Source organism: Cydia pomonella, chromosome 4 (genome assembly GCF_033807575.1).
Source record: "Cydia pomonella isolate Wapato2018A chromosome 4, ilCydPomo1, whole genome shotgun sequence".
Lineage (NCBI taxonomy): Eukaryota > Metazoa > Arthropoda > Insecta > Lepidoptera > Tortricidae > Cydia > Cydia pomonella.
Window position 1 is genome coordinate 12,439,711 of NC_084706.1, and position 14,688 is coordinate 12,454,398.

Consider the following 14,688-nt stretch of genomic DNA (forward strand, 5'->3'; position numbering starts at 1 on the left):
GAGACGAACGCAGACAAAGAGCATATAATCACTTGAACGCAGACACCCAGAGACGAACCAATCCAATTTAAACCGTGTAACTTATTTGATTTTGTTATTTATGAGTTAAAGTTTCTAAATGACAAGACACGCTAGAAACTGTACTGCCGGGGCAGTTTACACGTATCACGAGAAGAAAAAAGACGCAGCAGCATCCGGTTATGGAACCCAAAGCGAACGCGTAGGCAAGGACTCTGTTAAGAACTTTGACGACTGCAGCCTGACTTTGCAGCCTTGCAGGAACCCTGTCATCACTAAGGAAGGCTATCTTTTCGACAAGGAAGCTATCCTGGAATACGTGATTTCTAAAAAGACTGAATACACGCGTAAGCTGAAACACTATGAAAAGCAGTTAAAAAAAGAAGAGAACGAAAAAAATGAGCTCGTGGCCGCTGAAAAAGAGGCAAACCTTATCAAGTTCATGAATAGAGAAAAGAATATATCCAGCTCTAAATCAAAAAACTCCGAAAGTGGACCCTCATCATCTAATTCTGTATCAAATCTCTCTAATGGCAAAGACAAGCATTTACCTAGTTTCTGGGTACCTACAATGTTGCCAGACGCTAAGATTTCTAAAGTTGAGAAGCCTGACCCAACAGTGTACTGTCCAATCAGTGGAAAACCCTTGAAAATGAAAGACCTGATTGAAGTGAAGTGGACATTGGTACCAGACCGTGATGATAAGAAGTCTTTAATTGCGAAAGAAAATAGATACATGTGCCCTGTGACACATGATATCCTGAGTAATGCTATTCCATGTGCAGTAATCAGGTAAATCTGAGAACATTTTCTTAGAAGACTGCAGTGGTGTTCACATTATGGCTTACCTTATACCTTACCTATGGTTGCGAGAACCTCAACTGCTTTGCCTCGATCGGTTCCATTAGGTATAGAGGTAGGTCTGAATAGACCATGCGTAAAGTGGGGTCTTCTGATTTGTTTATTTTCGCCTTATAATTTTCTGGCATTTGCTTCAAATTTAACCTAGCATTTAATACCGAGAGACTAGTTGGCAGAAAAAGCATAGTTTAGTTTCCTTGTCTTTCAACAATGTTGGCCGAACCTTAATTACAGTTGACCATTAACCATTACAAATTGAACCATAAACCGTAACAGATGGTTAAGGTTTACAGTTCAATTTGTAATGGATTAATGTTTCAGTCAACACTGTTTTTCAAAACAGGTAGAAATGTCATCCTTGAACTTACGGTGCTATTTATGGAAATGGAAAAGAAAGCTACTAAATTAAATGATGATGTGATTTAGACTTACCAGCATCAGCTGCCTGTCTTAAACTGAATAATAATAAGTTATTTTTTATCCAGAAAATTTTTATTAGCACATTTTTTTTATCCCTAATACTATCAGGTGCATCAAATACATATTTACTTAACCTTTGTCTACAAAGCCTGTTAATAAATTAGTCTGGGTTAATAAAATTCTGGCTTCAAAACTTGTGAACATAAGTTCCATGTTACAATTTTTTTTTAGCTGATTAGCTCACAGTTTTACTTATTTAATTTCCAGAACAACTGGTCATGTAGTGACAATGGAGTGTGTTGAAAACCTGATAAAGAAGGACTGGGTGCACCCCCTCACAGGAGACAAATTGAAGGAAAAGGACATTATTCCCTTGCAGCGGGGTGGCACAGGCTATGCCCTCACTAACCAAAACCTAGAAGGCAAGAATGAGAGGCCTGTGTTGCAGGCCTGAACTAGTGAACTTTATACATCATCAGTTGATGTACTTACTAAACTTACCAACTACTAGTTGACATACTATTTTTTTTTCATGTTTCAATTGCATACTGTTCATAAGCATATTATAAGTTTTGGTAAATTATTTTCTCGGTGAAGTCTTTAAAATTCGCAAGTGGAACATTATTATTTTCTTGGTAACTTTTTTACAGTATAAATTAACAATAATAGGAGATCCATAGTGGTTTTCATATTGATTGAATTCCTTGACTAAAGTGTAATACCAAATTGATGACAGCACAGCTTGGGAAAACATGTGTACCATTTTACCCCATGTCCCAAATTCATGGTGGCACTAAGTTTTACAATGAAACCTCGAAATAGCTTACAAGGAAAGGTACCCAACTGTCTGGTTCCGATTTGATTTATATATGTTATAGAGTAGTCTAAAATAACAGACACTTTTTTAGCTGCCCAAACTCAACCTATTGAGGGAAATTGTCCTCCAAAGTATTAAAATATTACTAAATCTTCTAACTCCTATACAAAGTGATGCTCAAGCAACTTGCTAGTTAATGGCTAGTTTGAGTATACGTTTGAGAGCAAGAAAAAATAATGAAAACGTGTTTTGTTATATCTGCTTAAACTCAAGTTTCACATGAATCACTGAATGTGTATGTACGTCACGCAAGTGCATACATACTTCCAAAGAGTAAACTAAGTATATATGTAGTTGTGTGCAATATAATAGCAGTACATAAGAAAATGTAAATTAAGGGAAAACTATAACTGTAGATCAATAATACTGTATCTTTTTATATAATTATTCTGCATTACTTGATATTGTTTCAAAATTAACTGTAACCTTTACTTAAATGATATTGAAAGTAAAAAAAATATCATGAAAATCGGCTGTTTTTACTAAGTTGCGGAAATTGCTATAAAAACGTAAAACCCTACGAGAAAAATACAATTGTGTACTAGAATTGTAATTTAGAATATTTCCTATTATTTCCAATCAAAGCTTTACATCGAAACCCAAGTCATCCAGAAAATAATAAACTTTTCTATAAGACGATCTTCGTCGCAGAGTGTACTGCTATTATATTGCACACAACTGTACATACATCCATGCAGGGATGTCTTAGCAGCTACTATATGTGTATGTATGTATATAGCAATAAATATCTGGCTAATGTAATAAACATTGTAAACCTAGCTTGATTACATAGGTATGATTTGTGTGTTATAAGGCTATGGTTTATATTATCACTCTTGCCACATTAACCATTTAACATTACTTTCTAGTCATTAGGCGGGTCCACACAGAGCGAGCATGCGTGCGAGACAATTTCCTGGCGCACAAAACGGCCAGTGTAGACGTGCCTCGGCCGACGCAGGGCGCACGTTTTCCTCGCCCGAGCGCGACCTTCGCCGAGCCGCTCGGTGTCGGTTTTTCGGCATGTTCAGTTCAAAGGCGCCCGTGTCGTTTACCGCGCGCTGGTCGGGACGTGTTTGTTTGGTTCGCGTGGTTATTTTGTTCCGTACATCAAATTGGAAACCAATGTTGCAAATTAATATTCTTTTACGTAGCAAATACATGATATGGGATGCTAGAGATCCCAACTATACGAAAAGGGGAATTAGAGAGGATTGATGTTTTGATTATAAATTTAATAAATCAGCAAGAGATTGGTGTACGAGTCTTCCATCGCTAAATATCGCTGCGTGGGAAGCACCATCTGCCTGAAAGTGATACCTTTCTTCAATGGGTGTCTTGCCATTTAAGTTTTAACATTTACATATGTATCTAAGGACGGGCCTTACGAGCACTAAGAATGGCGCTAGTTCAGTGGTGTCACCCAATCGTGCAATTGGCTCGAATTGTGTGCTGCACCGCTGTACTGGCCCCATTCTTATTGTCTGTAAAGCCCGTCCTTAGATATAATTGTGAACATAACAAGTCGAATCAGTCTTTATTTACAAATGCGTTTAAAATTCGTCTTGACTACATTTTCTAACCTCAAAAGAGCTGATTTCCGTATCGTGATTGATATTTACTTATAGATTTGTTGCACCTAAAATCTCCTGCAACTCTATTCGTTTTTCTTTTGGATTTCTTTGAAAAGCAAAATAAAACATACACGAGGCACGGCAGTGAATATGTGCAGCACCATTTTGAACAGCTGACTGAGGGACGCCATCTTGCCGAGCAAATTGGCTCGGCCGAGGCGAACGTGCTGAGGCAAGTTACACGAGCACGCGGCCGCGCGTGAGGCCGTCGTTTGCCGCGCGAGGCTGCTCGCTCTGTGTGGACCAGAGACATGTCAGTCGCTTCGCTTGACAGACAGATGAAGTGTGCGAAAGGGAAGCCATGACGTATATGAACAAGCCATAAGTGCGAAAGAGGCAGACTACATATGAGAAAACTTAACCAATTTTGAGTTCGAAGGCGGCCGAGGCGGCCAGAATCATATTGCCGTATTTTTTAACGTGAAAAATATAAGAGAATCAAAAAGAAAAATATATATTAAGTAATTTAGTGACGATGGTGTCATGTTGTGTGCCGGGTTGTAGTGTTTCAGGGCCAAAAAACCCAGGAAAATACTCATTTCACAGGTAATTATGATATTCCTAGCGAAATTTTCGTGACGATATTTTATCAAATGAACAGCATAAAAAGTGTAAAAAACCAATTTATACAGTTCATTATAAGTTTTTCTTCAATTGTGTGTTAATATTTCATCATATTAGTCAATATTTTAGAATATTTTGTGTATTTCTATGGTGTGGACCCGCCTCTACGATTTCGAACCGTAATTCTTATAGTAGAGATGCATTTTGTTTTAAGTATGATGGCAAGATGTTGCCGCTACGGACTAAAGGGTTAATTTCAGGGTGACCAACAAAAAGATAGGATAAAGACAAACAAATGTGTAAGAAATTCTACTTAAATTATTTTATTGTAAATAAACATTACTTATTTATCAGTCATTTGTTCTTAATTTAAATATACCTATACTTAAGGCCTAGTGTTATGTATTATTAAATGAAAATAAGTCTAACTGAAAATCTACTGCAGCATTTCTAATTTCAGGTTCAGGATATGTTAGTTCATTACCTAAAGTTTCTAGAAAGTTCAATACTGATTGATTTTGACTCAAATTTAGGCGGCTGTTCTGAGTATCATTTTCGTCGGTCAACACTGGCATATCAGCGTTCTGGTTGATATCACTATAAGTCAGAGCACTGTCAGGTAGACTACCAATCGCGTCATCTTGCACGTGTATTAGAGAGGGTTCTATCACTGCATTCGATTTTATAAAGCTCTCGTGCGACTGGTCGTCATTCGATGAAGATATAGCCCAATCCTTACTACTATTGAAATTAAGTCCATTGTTAATTTCATTATTTATTACATCTTTACACGACAATTCTATTTCATCTCTAAATATACTGTCTAACTTTGTACAATCGGAGGTCGTCGGAGTTTCCTTTATAATTTCATTAGGTTTCTGATCTAACTCTAAAGGCCTTATGATTTGTACGTTAAATTTCTCCATTTTATCCGGATTTATCTGGAAAGTCCTGAACACTGTGGAAGAGGAGGGTTTTATAGGGGACGAGCGGATATCGAAATGCGCACTATGGAATTGGACGTGACCTTTAGGTTTTTTGATTTCATCTAACGTTTGGGGTTTATCGAGTTTCGTTTCGGGTTCAATTCCATTTTTTAAAAGAGAGATCATCTTTTGCGGAACGGGTGCCTCACAGCCGTTCGCGCCGAGGGCGATCAGGTCTTCCCGATTGAGCGCGATTACTTCGCTATCGGGGGCGAGCCTCATCTTCTTGAGGTGGTTTTTGTGAGTTTTCTGCTTGATGTCTTGGAGCTTGCTGCCGACGGCGGGCCACTCGTGCGCCGTGTGCACGCGCGCGCAGTCGTCGCGGTGCTGGTGGCGCCAGCGCTGCGAGGGCTTGCCGCCGTCGGCGAGGCCGAGGCCGAGGCCGGCCGGCTCCGAGGCCGAGGCCGAGGCCGGCGCCGGGTTGTGTTGGCAGTGGCCCGCCTTGTCCTTGACGCAGCTTAACGCGTCCATGTCTAGGTTGTACTTGCCGGAACTCAGACCGAACAATCTGCAATAGTGTTTAGTTATCAGTGTACAGTCAGCGTCAAATACTTCGTAGCAGTCAAAGTGGCCAAACAGTTCGGTACACCATACTAAATATATGGTGTACCGAACTATTTGACGCTGACTGTACAATACGTAGGTACTCTTCCACTCCATGTAATGTAAATTTAGTTGTGTTTATTTTATGTTTTATCTTTGCTTATTTGCGAGGATCATTTTTATCAGTGGCGCGAGGGCCGGTGTCATGGATTTCCGATGACCCGATGAGTTTTCAGTTTCACAAAATATAAGGACATTTGAAATGTAAAAAATACTCTGTCTCAAATGGTGATATTTTTCCACGTACACAACTAAAATAAGAATGAGAATTTATTGTGGAAGTAGATTTATTTTTAAATATATTGGTAATGGTGTCCTGCTCCTGATATTACGTGCAACGGAAACTACTGTTAGGATGCTAACTAGGGTGGTGGCACCGGTTGACCGGGCCCTATTTGAAAGTGTCTGGCTACCGTATAAATGTAATAAGCGCTATATCTCGCTTTGAGTATTAACGCATTCACTGCCACCGACGCATATATGCGTTCACCGTCATACAAGTTTGTTCCTAGGCCACGCCCCCTGGCAGTGAATGCGTTAAACAATTGTAATCGCACACTAAAAGTATTGGTTAGCTTAAATAAAATTCTACATGTCAAACCTCTTGCGCGGCATTATACTACTTCGTTAAGGCGAAGGGTAGGGCAAGCTCTTTCCATTCAATCTTTGTGCGGGTTTTTCTTCGTTTGTGTTTGCCATACAGTTACTATTTTTGGTAAATATGCTTATTTTTCTGTTAGCTAGGGCTTGATGTATTATTATTTTTTAATTTAAACTTTTTTGTATTTTTTTAAATAAAGATAAATTCTACTTCAAGTTCTGCGTATATCCAATATATACAAGCATAAAATGAAATTAAATGCTATAGTGCCAAAACTAACTAATAAAACTTGCACAAGTTTTGTATGGAGAATGCCTCGCCCTACCCTGCGCCTTAAGTTGCGCGCTGTACAACTGTAAGTACAGTCGCACGCGGCACAATACGCGTGGGGTGATTTTTGAGCTCTAGTCTGCAGCCTTTACATTTAATCTAGTTTGTTGGGAAATAGGAGATTATTCAAGAGTGAGGGGAACCTCAAATTAGTGTGGAAGGAAGGATATTTTATTTGTATTAAGTTTCGGCCCACCTGCCAACGTCGTCGCCGATGTCTGCGGGCTGGGCGGCGCCGGCCGCGAGCAGGCACGGCAGCAGCGCCTTCAGCTTCCGGACCAGCAGCTCCAGCTGGAATTATTTCATATTTTCATGTCATAACCTTAACCATTGCGACGCCCCGGGCGCACGGATGGTATTTGACCCTAAAAGTTGGTCAAAATAATTTTTGTTCTAATTTAGTTCTACCCCCTTTAAGCCATTGTTTCTTAAAACAAGTATAACCGCTCCAAATAATAACAAAAATTACATCACGCTAAGGCTGCCCAACACGTGTGTAGACTCAGTCGAAAGTTACCGTTCGACGAGATTGTTCTATGCGCTTTGATTTCATAATTTTGAAATATATATTATTCTATGACTGGATGATTTTGTGTGGGTGTCCAATCCATAGTGCTTTCACTACAGATTGTGGAGACCTAGGTATGTACTTTATTTAGCACTAAATTATAACTGGTTAATCTATTGTGTTTTTTCTTATTTATAACATTAAAATGTAAGCACCAGAAAACCTGCTACAAAAACGCATTTTGCAAAATAAAAGGAAGTTTTAATATGTTTCTCTCTCCATATCTAAGTCAAAATTGTAATTATTCGTTATAGAATAGACGTTATAGTATGTAGTTATGTACTTCAGCAAAAAACTGCCACCCCAATGCACCCCCCTATTTTTTCTTCATAGGCACATTCGATACTCTCCCTTTTAAACCATGGGTCCAAAAATATGAAAAAAATCGTGAGCTGAGATTGGTCAAGAGCCGGCTAAGCGCTATAAAAAGCGATGCCGAAAACTGAGCTCTACATAGGGCCCAAGACGCAGTGCCGGATTAAGATATTTTGATGCCCTAAGCATTTCTAGATCTTGGTGCCCCATCTGCCTAGGCTCACCCAGACTACATTGACAACATTGTTTTTTTTTTGGTAAACTAAGTGACGTTCATGGTTGCATACTGCTGCAATCAGTATTTTGAATCCATTACTTATTTTATCAAGGAAATTGACAGGGCTGCAGCAGTAACTTTGCAACAGTAATGCTGGTGCAGTCGCCATCCTAATGTCACCTTTATCAAAGCATGCGTGAACTAAATTACTGAAATTACCTATATCTATGATTGTGTACTTGCCTTCTCGGCTAACTATGTGATTAAAACCTGCTTTGGTTCACTTCACAAATAAACCCTAGAAGTAACATGACCAAAAGTAACCCGAAAGTTACATAAGGACTGAGGCCCAGAGGCAATTGTAAATTCGTACGTGCGACAGGGAGACAACACGTTGAACGTGGTTCGCGGTTGACCCTCAGTTGTTTCTACCGTGGCGGGCTATCGTGCGAGGCCGAAGGCCGAACTGCAGGATAGCAGTGCTTGGAATTGAACCAATGGTGGCAATAGTCAAAAAACTAATCCAACGGCCATGCTCTTCATAAGGTTGAAGATGTGCCCGGAGTGCCCACTTGGCGCTTCCGAGCAAGACCTAAAGCCGGAGTTGCGAGAGAGCTGGGTTTTGTAACTGACTGAAAAAAATACCCAGTTTAAGCGAGGACTAAGGCTGAGCTCCACACAGGGTTGAAAAGAGAGCTTTTCTGAGAAGCGCACTCATTCGAGTATGAATAAGACCTATTTAACGAAATCGAACCAATGTAATCATCGCTCTCCTGCTGCTCGGCATTTGGCCTCGCTCAAAAGGGCACTTGATTAGAGTTAGTTGCAGCCGATAAAATAAGGCGTTTCGAACCGAAGATTTCCTTTGGCAGGATTGGTCCTTAGGACCCAAGGGTTGATTTAGTTAAGAAGTGGAGCCACCAAGTTTTGTAGGGTAAAGTTTTAGAGGAGGGGGGTGGGCTCTCAACTTTATCTTGATCTACATCAGTTAAGCTAGTAGGCTATGTTTGGTATCGTTTTCGTATAAATCGGGAATGCCGAATTCATCTACGAGTATTTTTTTTAAACATAATAATATACAGCAGGCATAATAATTTACAGTCGAGACAAAAGCACTGTAGAATTCGAATATGGTATCACATTGACACCATTCCGAAGTGGAAACATGTAATTATTATTTTTTTATATTCCTCTTCACGCTTCAACCGTTGAACCAATTTAATTGAAATTTGGTATACTAAACTAATACAGTTATTGACCTCCGACTGACCGACTTCGGCGAAGCTGAAATAAACCTGAATCAAAAATCTGGGTGGCATCACTTCTTAGTTACATCTTAGGAAAACAAAGATTAATTCTGCTAAAGAAAACGTTTGGTTCAAATAAAACCGTATGCTGTTGGTTTTCGACCTTCGTGGGGCCCTGAACCTGCACTTTAGCCTTTGATTCCGTCATCAGTTTTTTTATCATAAAACTTTGACAATTAGTTCGCACGATCGCGGCTCTGCAGCTTGGCCGTGTGCACTACGTCGCAAACAAATCTGGTGTGCAAGAGCTCGGGCAGCATGAGTGACAAACACCGATGTCTGTTAAGACTTCGGTGCGAAGCCGAAGGCCGAGTTGCAAGAGAGCGAAATTCGGACACGTCGTAATTATAAAAGTGTAGATCTACTATTAAATTCGACACCCCGAGAAGGCTGAAGAACAAGCTCCACGTAGGGTTGAAGACAAATAGCTTTCTAAATCTGAGCTCTACGTTGGGTGTAAGGCCCTTTGGCTCAAAGGCTAACAGACTTGCAGAATGCAGGAAATCAAAAATCAACCACGAACCAATGGGTAAAGTATGAGGAAAAAATCAGCATATTGCAAGCCTGATGGAATGGGCCTCCTCGTAGGGGCAAAGGCCTGCGGTGGAGACACGCTTACGTGCCCTGTACATGACTCACAAAGGTTCATGTACAAACTACCTTTTTTTTTGCCAACGATTTTGGTGCCCCCCTAGTCGTGGTGCCCTAAGCAAGTGCTTATTTTGCTTAATGGTTAATCCGGCACTGCCAAGACGAGAGTTTTAAATAGCGGTCCGATCACGACGCGCTTTCATGCAAGGCCGAACTGCAGGAAAGGAGATTCTCCCGTTGCTCGACCTTTGGCGTCAATCTAAAGCGTGACCTGCTGGGATGCTTGGGCTCTTCGGCACTATGCAATTTATTTCTATAATACTGATAAATAATTAATTGGATCGTACGATCGCGACTCTGCAGCAAATCGGCTTTCGGTTTCGGGCTGCTTGCACATTTCGCGCCTTTTGACGTAGAGCGCGCAACACGGCCTCCAAAGCCTTGACGCTGATGTCCGTTAATTTGCTTTTTAACACGACACCTCCAGCCTTCCTATTAGCCTTTGAAACAACTAAACTAACCATTGTCGTGTCCGAACTTTAACCTCCTGCAGCTCTGCCTTCGGCCTCGCCTGGTAGCGGTGGATTTTCGAGAGATAGAATTCCCCCCTCTCTCGCCATCCGAGTTTTGGCATGCCAGTTTAGTACATATCTAAGAAATAGTTCACGGCGGCACTATATCAAATTAAATTTCATATTTCTACTTATTCTTATATTTTACTTGCAAAATATAATGGACCGCGCCATGAAAATTTTTGCTCATGTTAAGTTTCACGTCGGAAATATTTTTAAAAAATTGCTCGGCTTGGTGCGCGAGGCCCCGGGCGACTGCCCCGCTCGCCACGCCCAAAGGCCGTCCTCTATTATCACTATGATATCAATGTAAATATTGTATTGACTTGTGACCTACTTACAGATTGCATTTTTGAATGTTGAATTCGTTGATACATAAATCAATTCAATACGGATATGATGGTTATAAACAGATTCGCCTGGGCTGGACCTCGGCGGGTGAGCCGGCCACGATGGCCAGCAGGCAATGGAACAGACAGACAGCGCGGGTTGGCAGGCGTGTGAGGGCCGGCTCCCGTAGTGTTCGGTACCTGTTGTATGAATTAGCCTCGCCCGGGTCTCAGCGGGTGAGCTGGCCAGGATGGCTAACAGGCAGTGGAACAGACAGACAGTGCGTTTTGGCAGGCGTGTGAGGGTCGGCTCCCGTAGTGTTCTGTAGCTGTTGTATGAGCAGCTTCGCCCGGGCCTCGGCGAGTGAGCCGGCCACGATGACCAGCAGGCAGTGGAACAGACAGACAGTGCGTCTTGGCAGGCGTGTGAGGGCCGGCTCCCGTAGTGTTCGGTACCTGTTGTATGAACAGCTTCGCCCGGGCCTCAGCGGGTGAGCCGGCCACGATGGCCAGCAGGCAGTGGAACAGACAGACAGTGCGTCTTGGCAGGCGTGTGAGGGCCGACTCCCGTAGTGTTCGGCACCTGTTGTATGAACAGCTTCGCCCGGGCCTCAGCGGGTGAGCCGGCCACGATGGCCAGCAGGCAGTGGAACAGACAGACAGTGCGTCTTGGCAGGCGTGTGAGGGCTGACTCCCGTAGTGTTCGGCACCTGTTGTATGAACAGCTTCGCCCGGACCTCAGCGGGTGAGCCGGCCACGATGGCCAGCAGGCAGTGGAACAGACAGACAGTGCGTCTTGGCAGGCGTGTGAGGGCCGGCTCCCGTAGTGTTCGGTACCTGTTGTATGAACAGCTTCGCCCGGGCCTCAGTGGGTGAGCCGGCCACGATGGCCAGCAGGCAGTGGAACAGACAGACAGTGCGTCTTGGCAGGCGTGTGAGGGCCGGCTCCCGTAGTGTTCGGTACCTGTTGTATGAACAGCTTCGCCCGGGCCTCAGCGGGTGAGCCGGCCACGATGGCCAGCAGGCAGTGGAATAGGCTCCAGTGCGTTTTGGACGGCGCGTGTGTGGGTTGGCTCTCGTAATGCTTCTGCAGCTGGTAGAGACTCCCGAAGTCCTAGAACGGTTATTCCAAATGTAAGGGCAAAGTCGATTATTAGGTCGAACCATAGTAGTCTCATTCGATATTTAATAACACCGTTAGAGTAACAAGAATAGAGATATGTATAAACAGTAAGGTAAGAGTGAGACAGTGCTTTACAAATAAAACACACTTCCAATATGTCGTTGTTTCAATAACCAAGTCCTTACATGGCGCTCGGCCAAATTAATTAAAAATAATTAGTTAAACGTAATGTGAAGTGAAAAATAAACATGAATTTAAAGAAATCATAGCGTAAATAATGTAAAAAAAGATAAAATCAGTTTAAAACGTTTGTTAAAACACGGATGTAGCCGGATTGCGAGGATAGTCCTACGTTGAAGGAAATAAGCACGCGATACGATTAATTGCGAGTACCAAGTTTCGGTACGCCGGCAAGTTTTCTCTTTTTTCAGCTTTCAGGTTAAACGTAATTAACTGAAATGGAAGGAACAGAAGAAGAAAATTTTCAAAGTTTCACGGTAACACAATTACGAGAAGAATTGTCAATACGTTATTTGCCAACAAGTGGCCTAAAACATGATTTAATCAGAAGAATTATCGAGGACAACAAAGCTAAATTACAGGATGGTACAATGGAAGCATTGAAGCAAGAAAAGGTACGTCGTACATCTCAAATTTTGGAAATGGAGTCCATGAGACAGCAAATTCGGGAACTACAAGCAAGTCGAGCACCGGTATTAGACCAAGGTACGTCAGCGGAAGGTACAAATGCGACCTTAACCGAAGTTTTAACTCAATTGGCACAGACCCAAGAAATAATTGCACATAAAATGTCTCCTACTTTCCAAGTCTTCTCAACTAGTGATACAAGTAACGCTATCCCTCTTTTTGGAGGTAACCGCACTGAAAATGCAACTGAATGGGTTAGGCAAGTAGAACGTATAGCTGCATTAGCAAGTTGGTCAGATAACCTGACAATGGTAAATGCATCCATGCGATTAAGAGGTCCAGCTTATAATTGGAATACTGTTTGTGGAAAAAAAATTGAATCATGGTCAGAATGGAAAAAACAACTGATAGATAGATTTAAAATAAGAATGTCATTTGCCGAATTCATACAATACCAAAGTAAAAGGATACTTCGCTCTAATGAAACCATTACTGAGTACATTTATGTTAAAAATGCGATGCTTGAAAAGTCCCCAAGTTTAATTCCAGAGCCAGATCGAGTATCTCTGATACTAGAAGGAATCCAAGACATGCGGTGGTCAACGCCCATAGCAACACATTGCTGTAAGAACGTGGAGGAACTCATCAATCATGCGACAGCAATTGACAACATCAGGAAGGTACAGCGTAAGATGACCGAGCAGCATGAATCAGTAAGTAAACCAACATTTGACAAATCAAAAAGCAATTTCATACCGAAATACAACCCCAGTGTAGACAAAATAGAAGAAGTTACTTGTTTCCGATGCAAGCGAAAAGGCCATGTTTCATACAATTGTGAAATACAGTCACAACACTCCAATGTACAGTCACCTAAAGAAAAACAAGCAACAAAACCATACTCTAATCAATTAAATAACCCAAGCACATCAACAGGTATCAAACATAATCAGCATAAGGAAAAGCAAGTAAATTGCATTCAATTTGATGAACCAAGTGTAACATTAATACCAATTATACTCAACAGCAATATAAAACTGTCAGCACTCCCAGATTCAGGATCAGTGGTAACCATGGTGGATAAGAAGCTACTCCCAAGTGACCTGCAAGTACACCCATGGCAAAAAGGCTCATACAAGGTAGCAGGAAGCATGATCACACCCGTTGGATGGTTTACAGCAAGATTACAGGTGGGAAAAATTGACTATATTATGCCTCAGATAGCAATCAGTGAAAACTTACCAGTAGATATGATATTAGGAAAAGATTGGCAATATTCAGTATATGCAAGAATTATACATGAACCAGATGGCAAAATATGTATTATTACGCCTACACATACAGAGTATTTTGACAATTTGTCACAAGAAAACACTTTAACTGCATGTTGTATGAAAACCATTAGCACTAGCAACCAGGAAATTTTAATTACACAGGATGACAAAGAAAAAGTTGCTAATTTAGTTGACAAGTATTCTGAAATTTTTAAAAGTGACAAAAATGATATAGGAGAATTTCAGGATGTAGAACTAGAAATAAAGTTAAAACATAATGTTCCTATTAAATGTAAACCATACAGACTTCCACAACCAGAACGAGAATTTTTAAGAAAAACGATAGATGAATGGATTGAGCAAAAGATATGTAGACATTCAGATTCCCCATATGCTGCACCAATGTTTGTTGTAGAACAGCCGTTTCATAGTACAACTCCTTTCAGACCGGTTGTAGATTATTCAAAAACCATAAACCCGATTACAGAAAACAATGTTCAACCTATAGACCGAATGGAAGATATAATAAATGTAATATCACAGTTTGTATACAAATTTAAACTTGACATTTACCATGCATATCACAATATTAAAATTAAAGAAGAAGATATTTATAAGACAGCGGTAATAACACAGGATCATCATGTAGAATTCATGCGAGTCATGTTTGGAATGGTCGGAGGGCCATCGATTATGTCAAAAGTAATTAATTTAACATATGGACACTTATATGACCAAGGAGTACGTTTGTATTACGATGACATTTCAGGAGGTGCACATACAATTGAACAATTATTGACAATTTTGGAGCAGGTATTTATTGCAACACAGACAAAAAAGTTGAAATTAA

At 41.1% G+C, this 14,688-nt stretch overlaps 2 protein-coding genes across 2 annotated transcripts in view; one reads left to right on the forward strand and one right to left on the reverse strand.

Annotated features, from left to right (window-relative positions):
• Window positions 1–4,727, forward strand: LOC133517104 (nitric oxide synthase-interacting protein homolog). The gene is made up of 2 exons (XM_061850255.1): window positions 1–810; window positions 1,567–4,727. Exons 1-2 carry the CDS (start codon window positions 119–121, stop codon window positions 1,751–1,753), a joined length of 879 nt encoding a protein of 292 aa, XP_061706239.1. The 5' UTR covers window positions 1–118; the 3' UTR covers window positions 1,754–4,727.
• The window catches only part of LOC133517099 (uncharacterized), a 23,780-nt gene continuing 13,766 nt past the window's right edge, over window positions 4,675–14,688 (reverse strand). The window contains exons 7-9 of the mRNA XM_061850241.1: window positions 11,758–11,907; window positions 7,091–7,185; window positions 4,675–5,868 (exon numbers count right to left, since the gene is read on the reverse strand). Of these exons, the coding sequence (XP_061706225.1) occupies window positions 4,773–5,868; window positions 7,091–7,185; window positions 11,758–11,907 (1,341 nt within the window). The 3' untranslated portion in view covers window positions 4,675–4,772. The remainder of the gene's footprint in view (window positions 5,869–7,090; window positions 7,186–11,757; window positions 11,908–14,688) is intronic.

Coding starts and splice junctions, on each gene's coding strand:
- LOC133517104 (XM_061850255.1), top strand. CDS start 119: ATGACAAGACACGCTAGAAACTGTACTGCCGGGGCAGTTTACACGTAT. Junction 811..1,566: donor ATTCCATGTGCAGTAATCAG/GTAAATCTGAGA, acceptor TTTAATTTCCAG/AACAACTGGTCATGTAGTGA.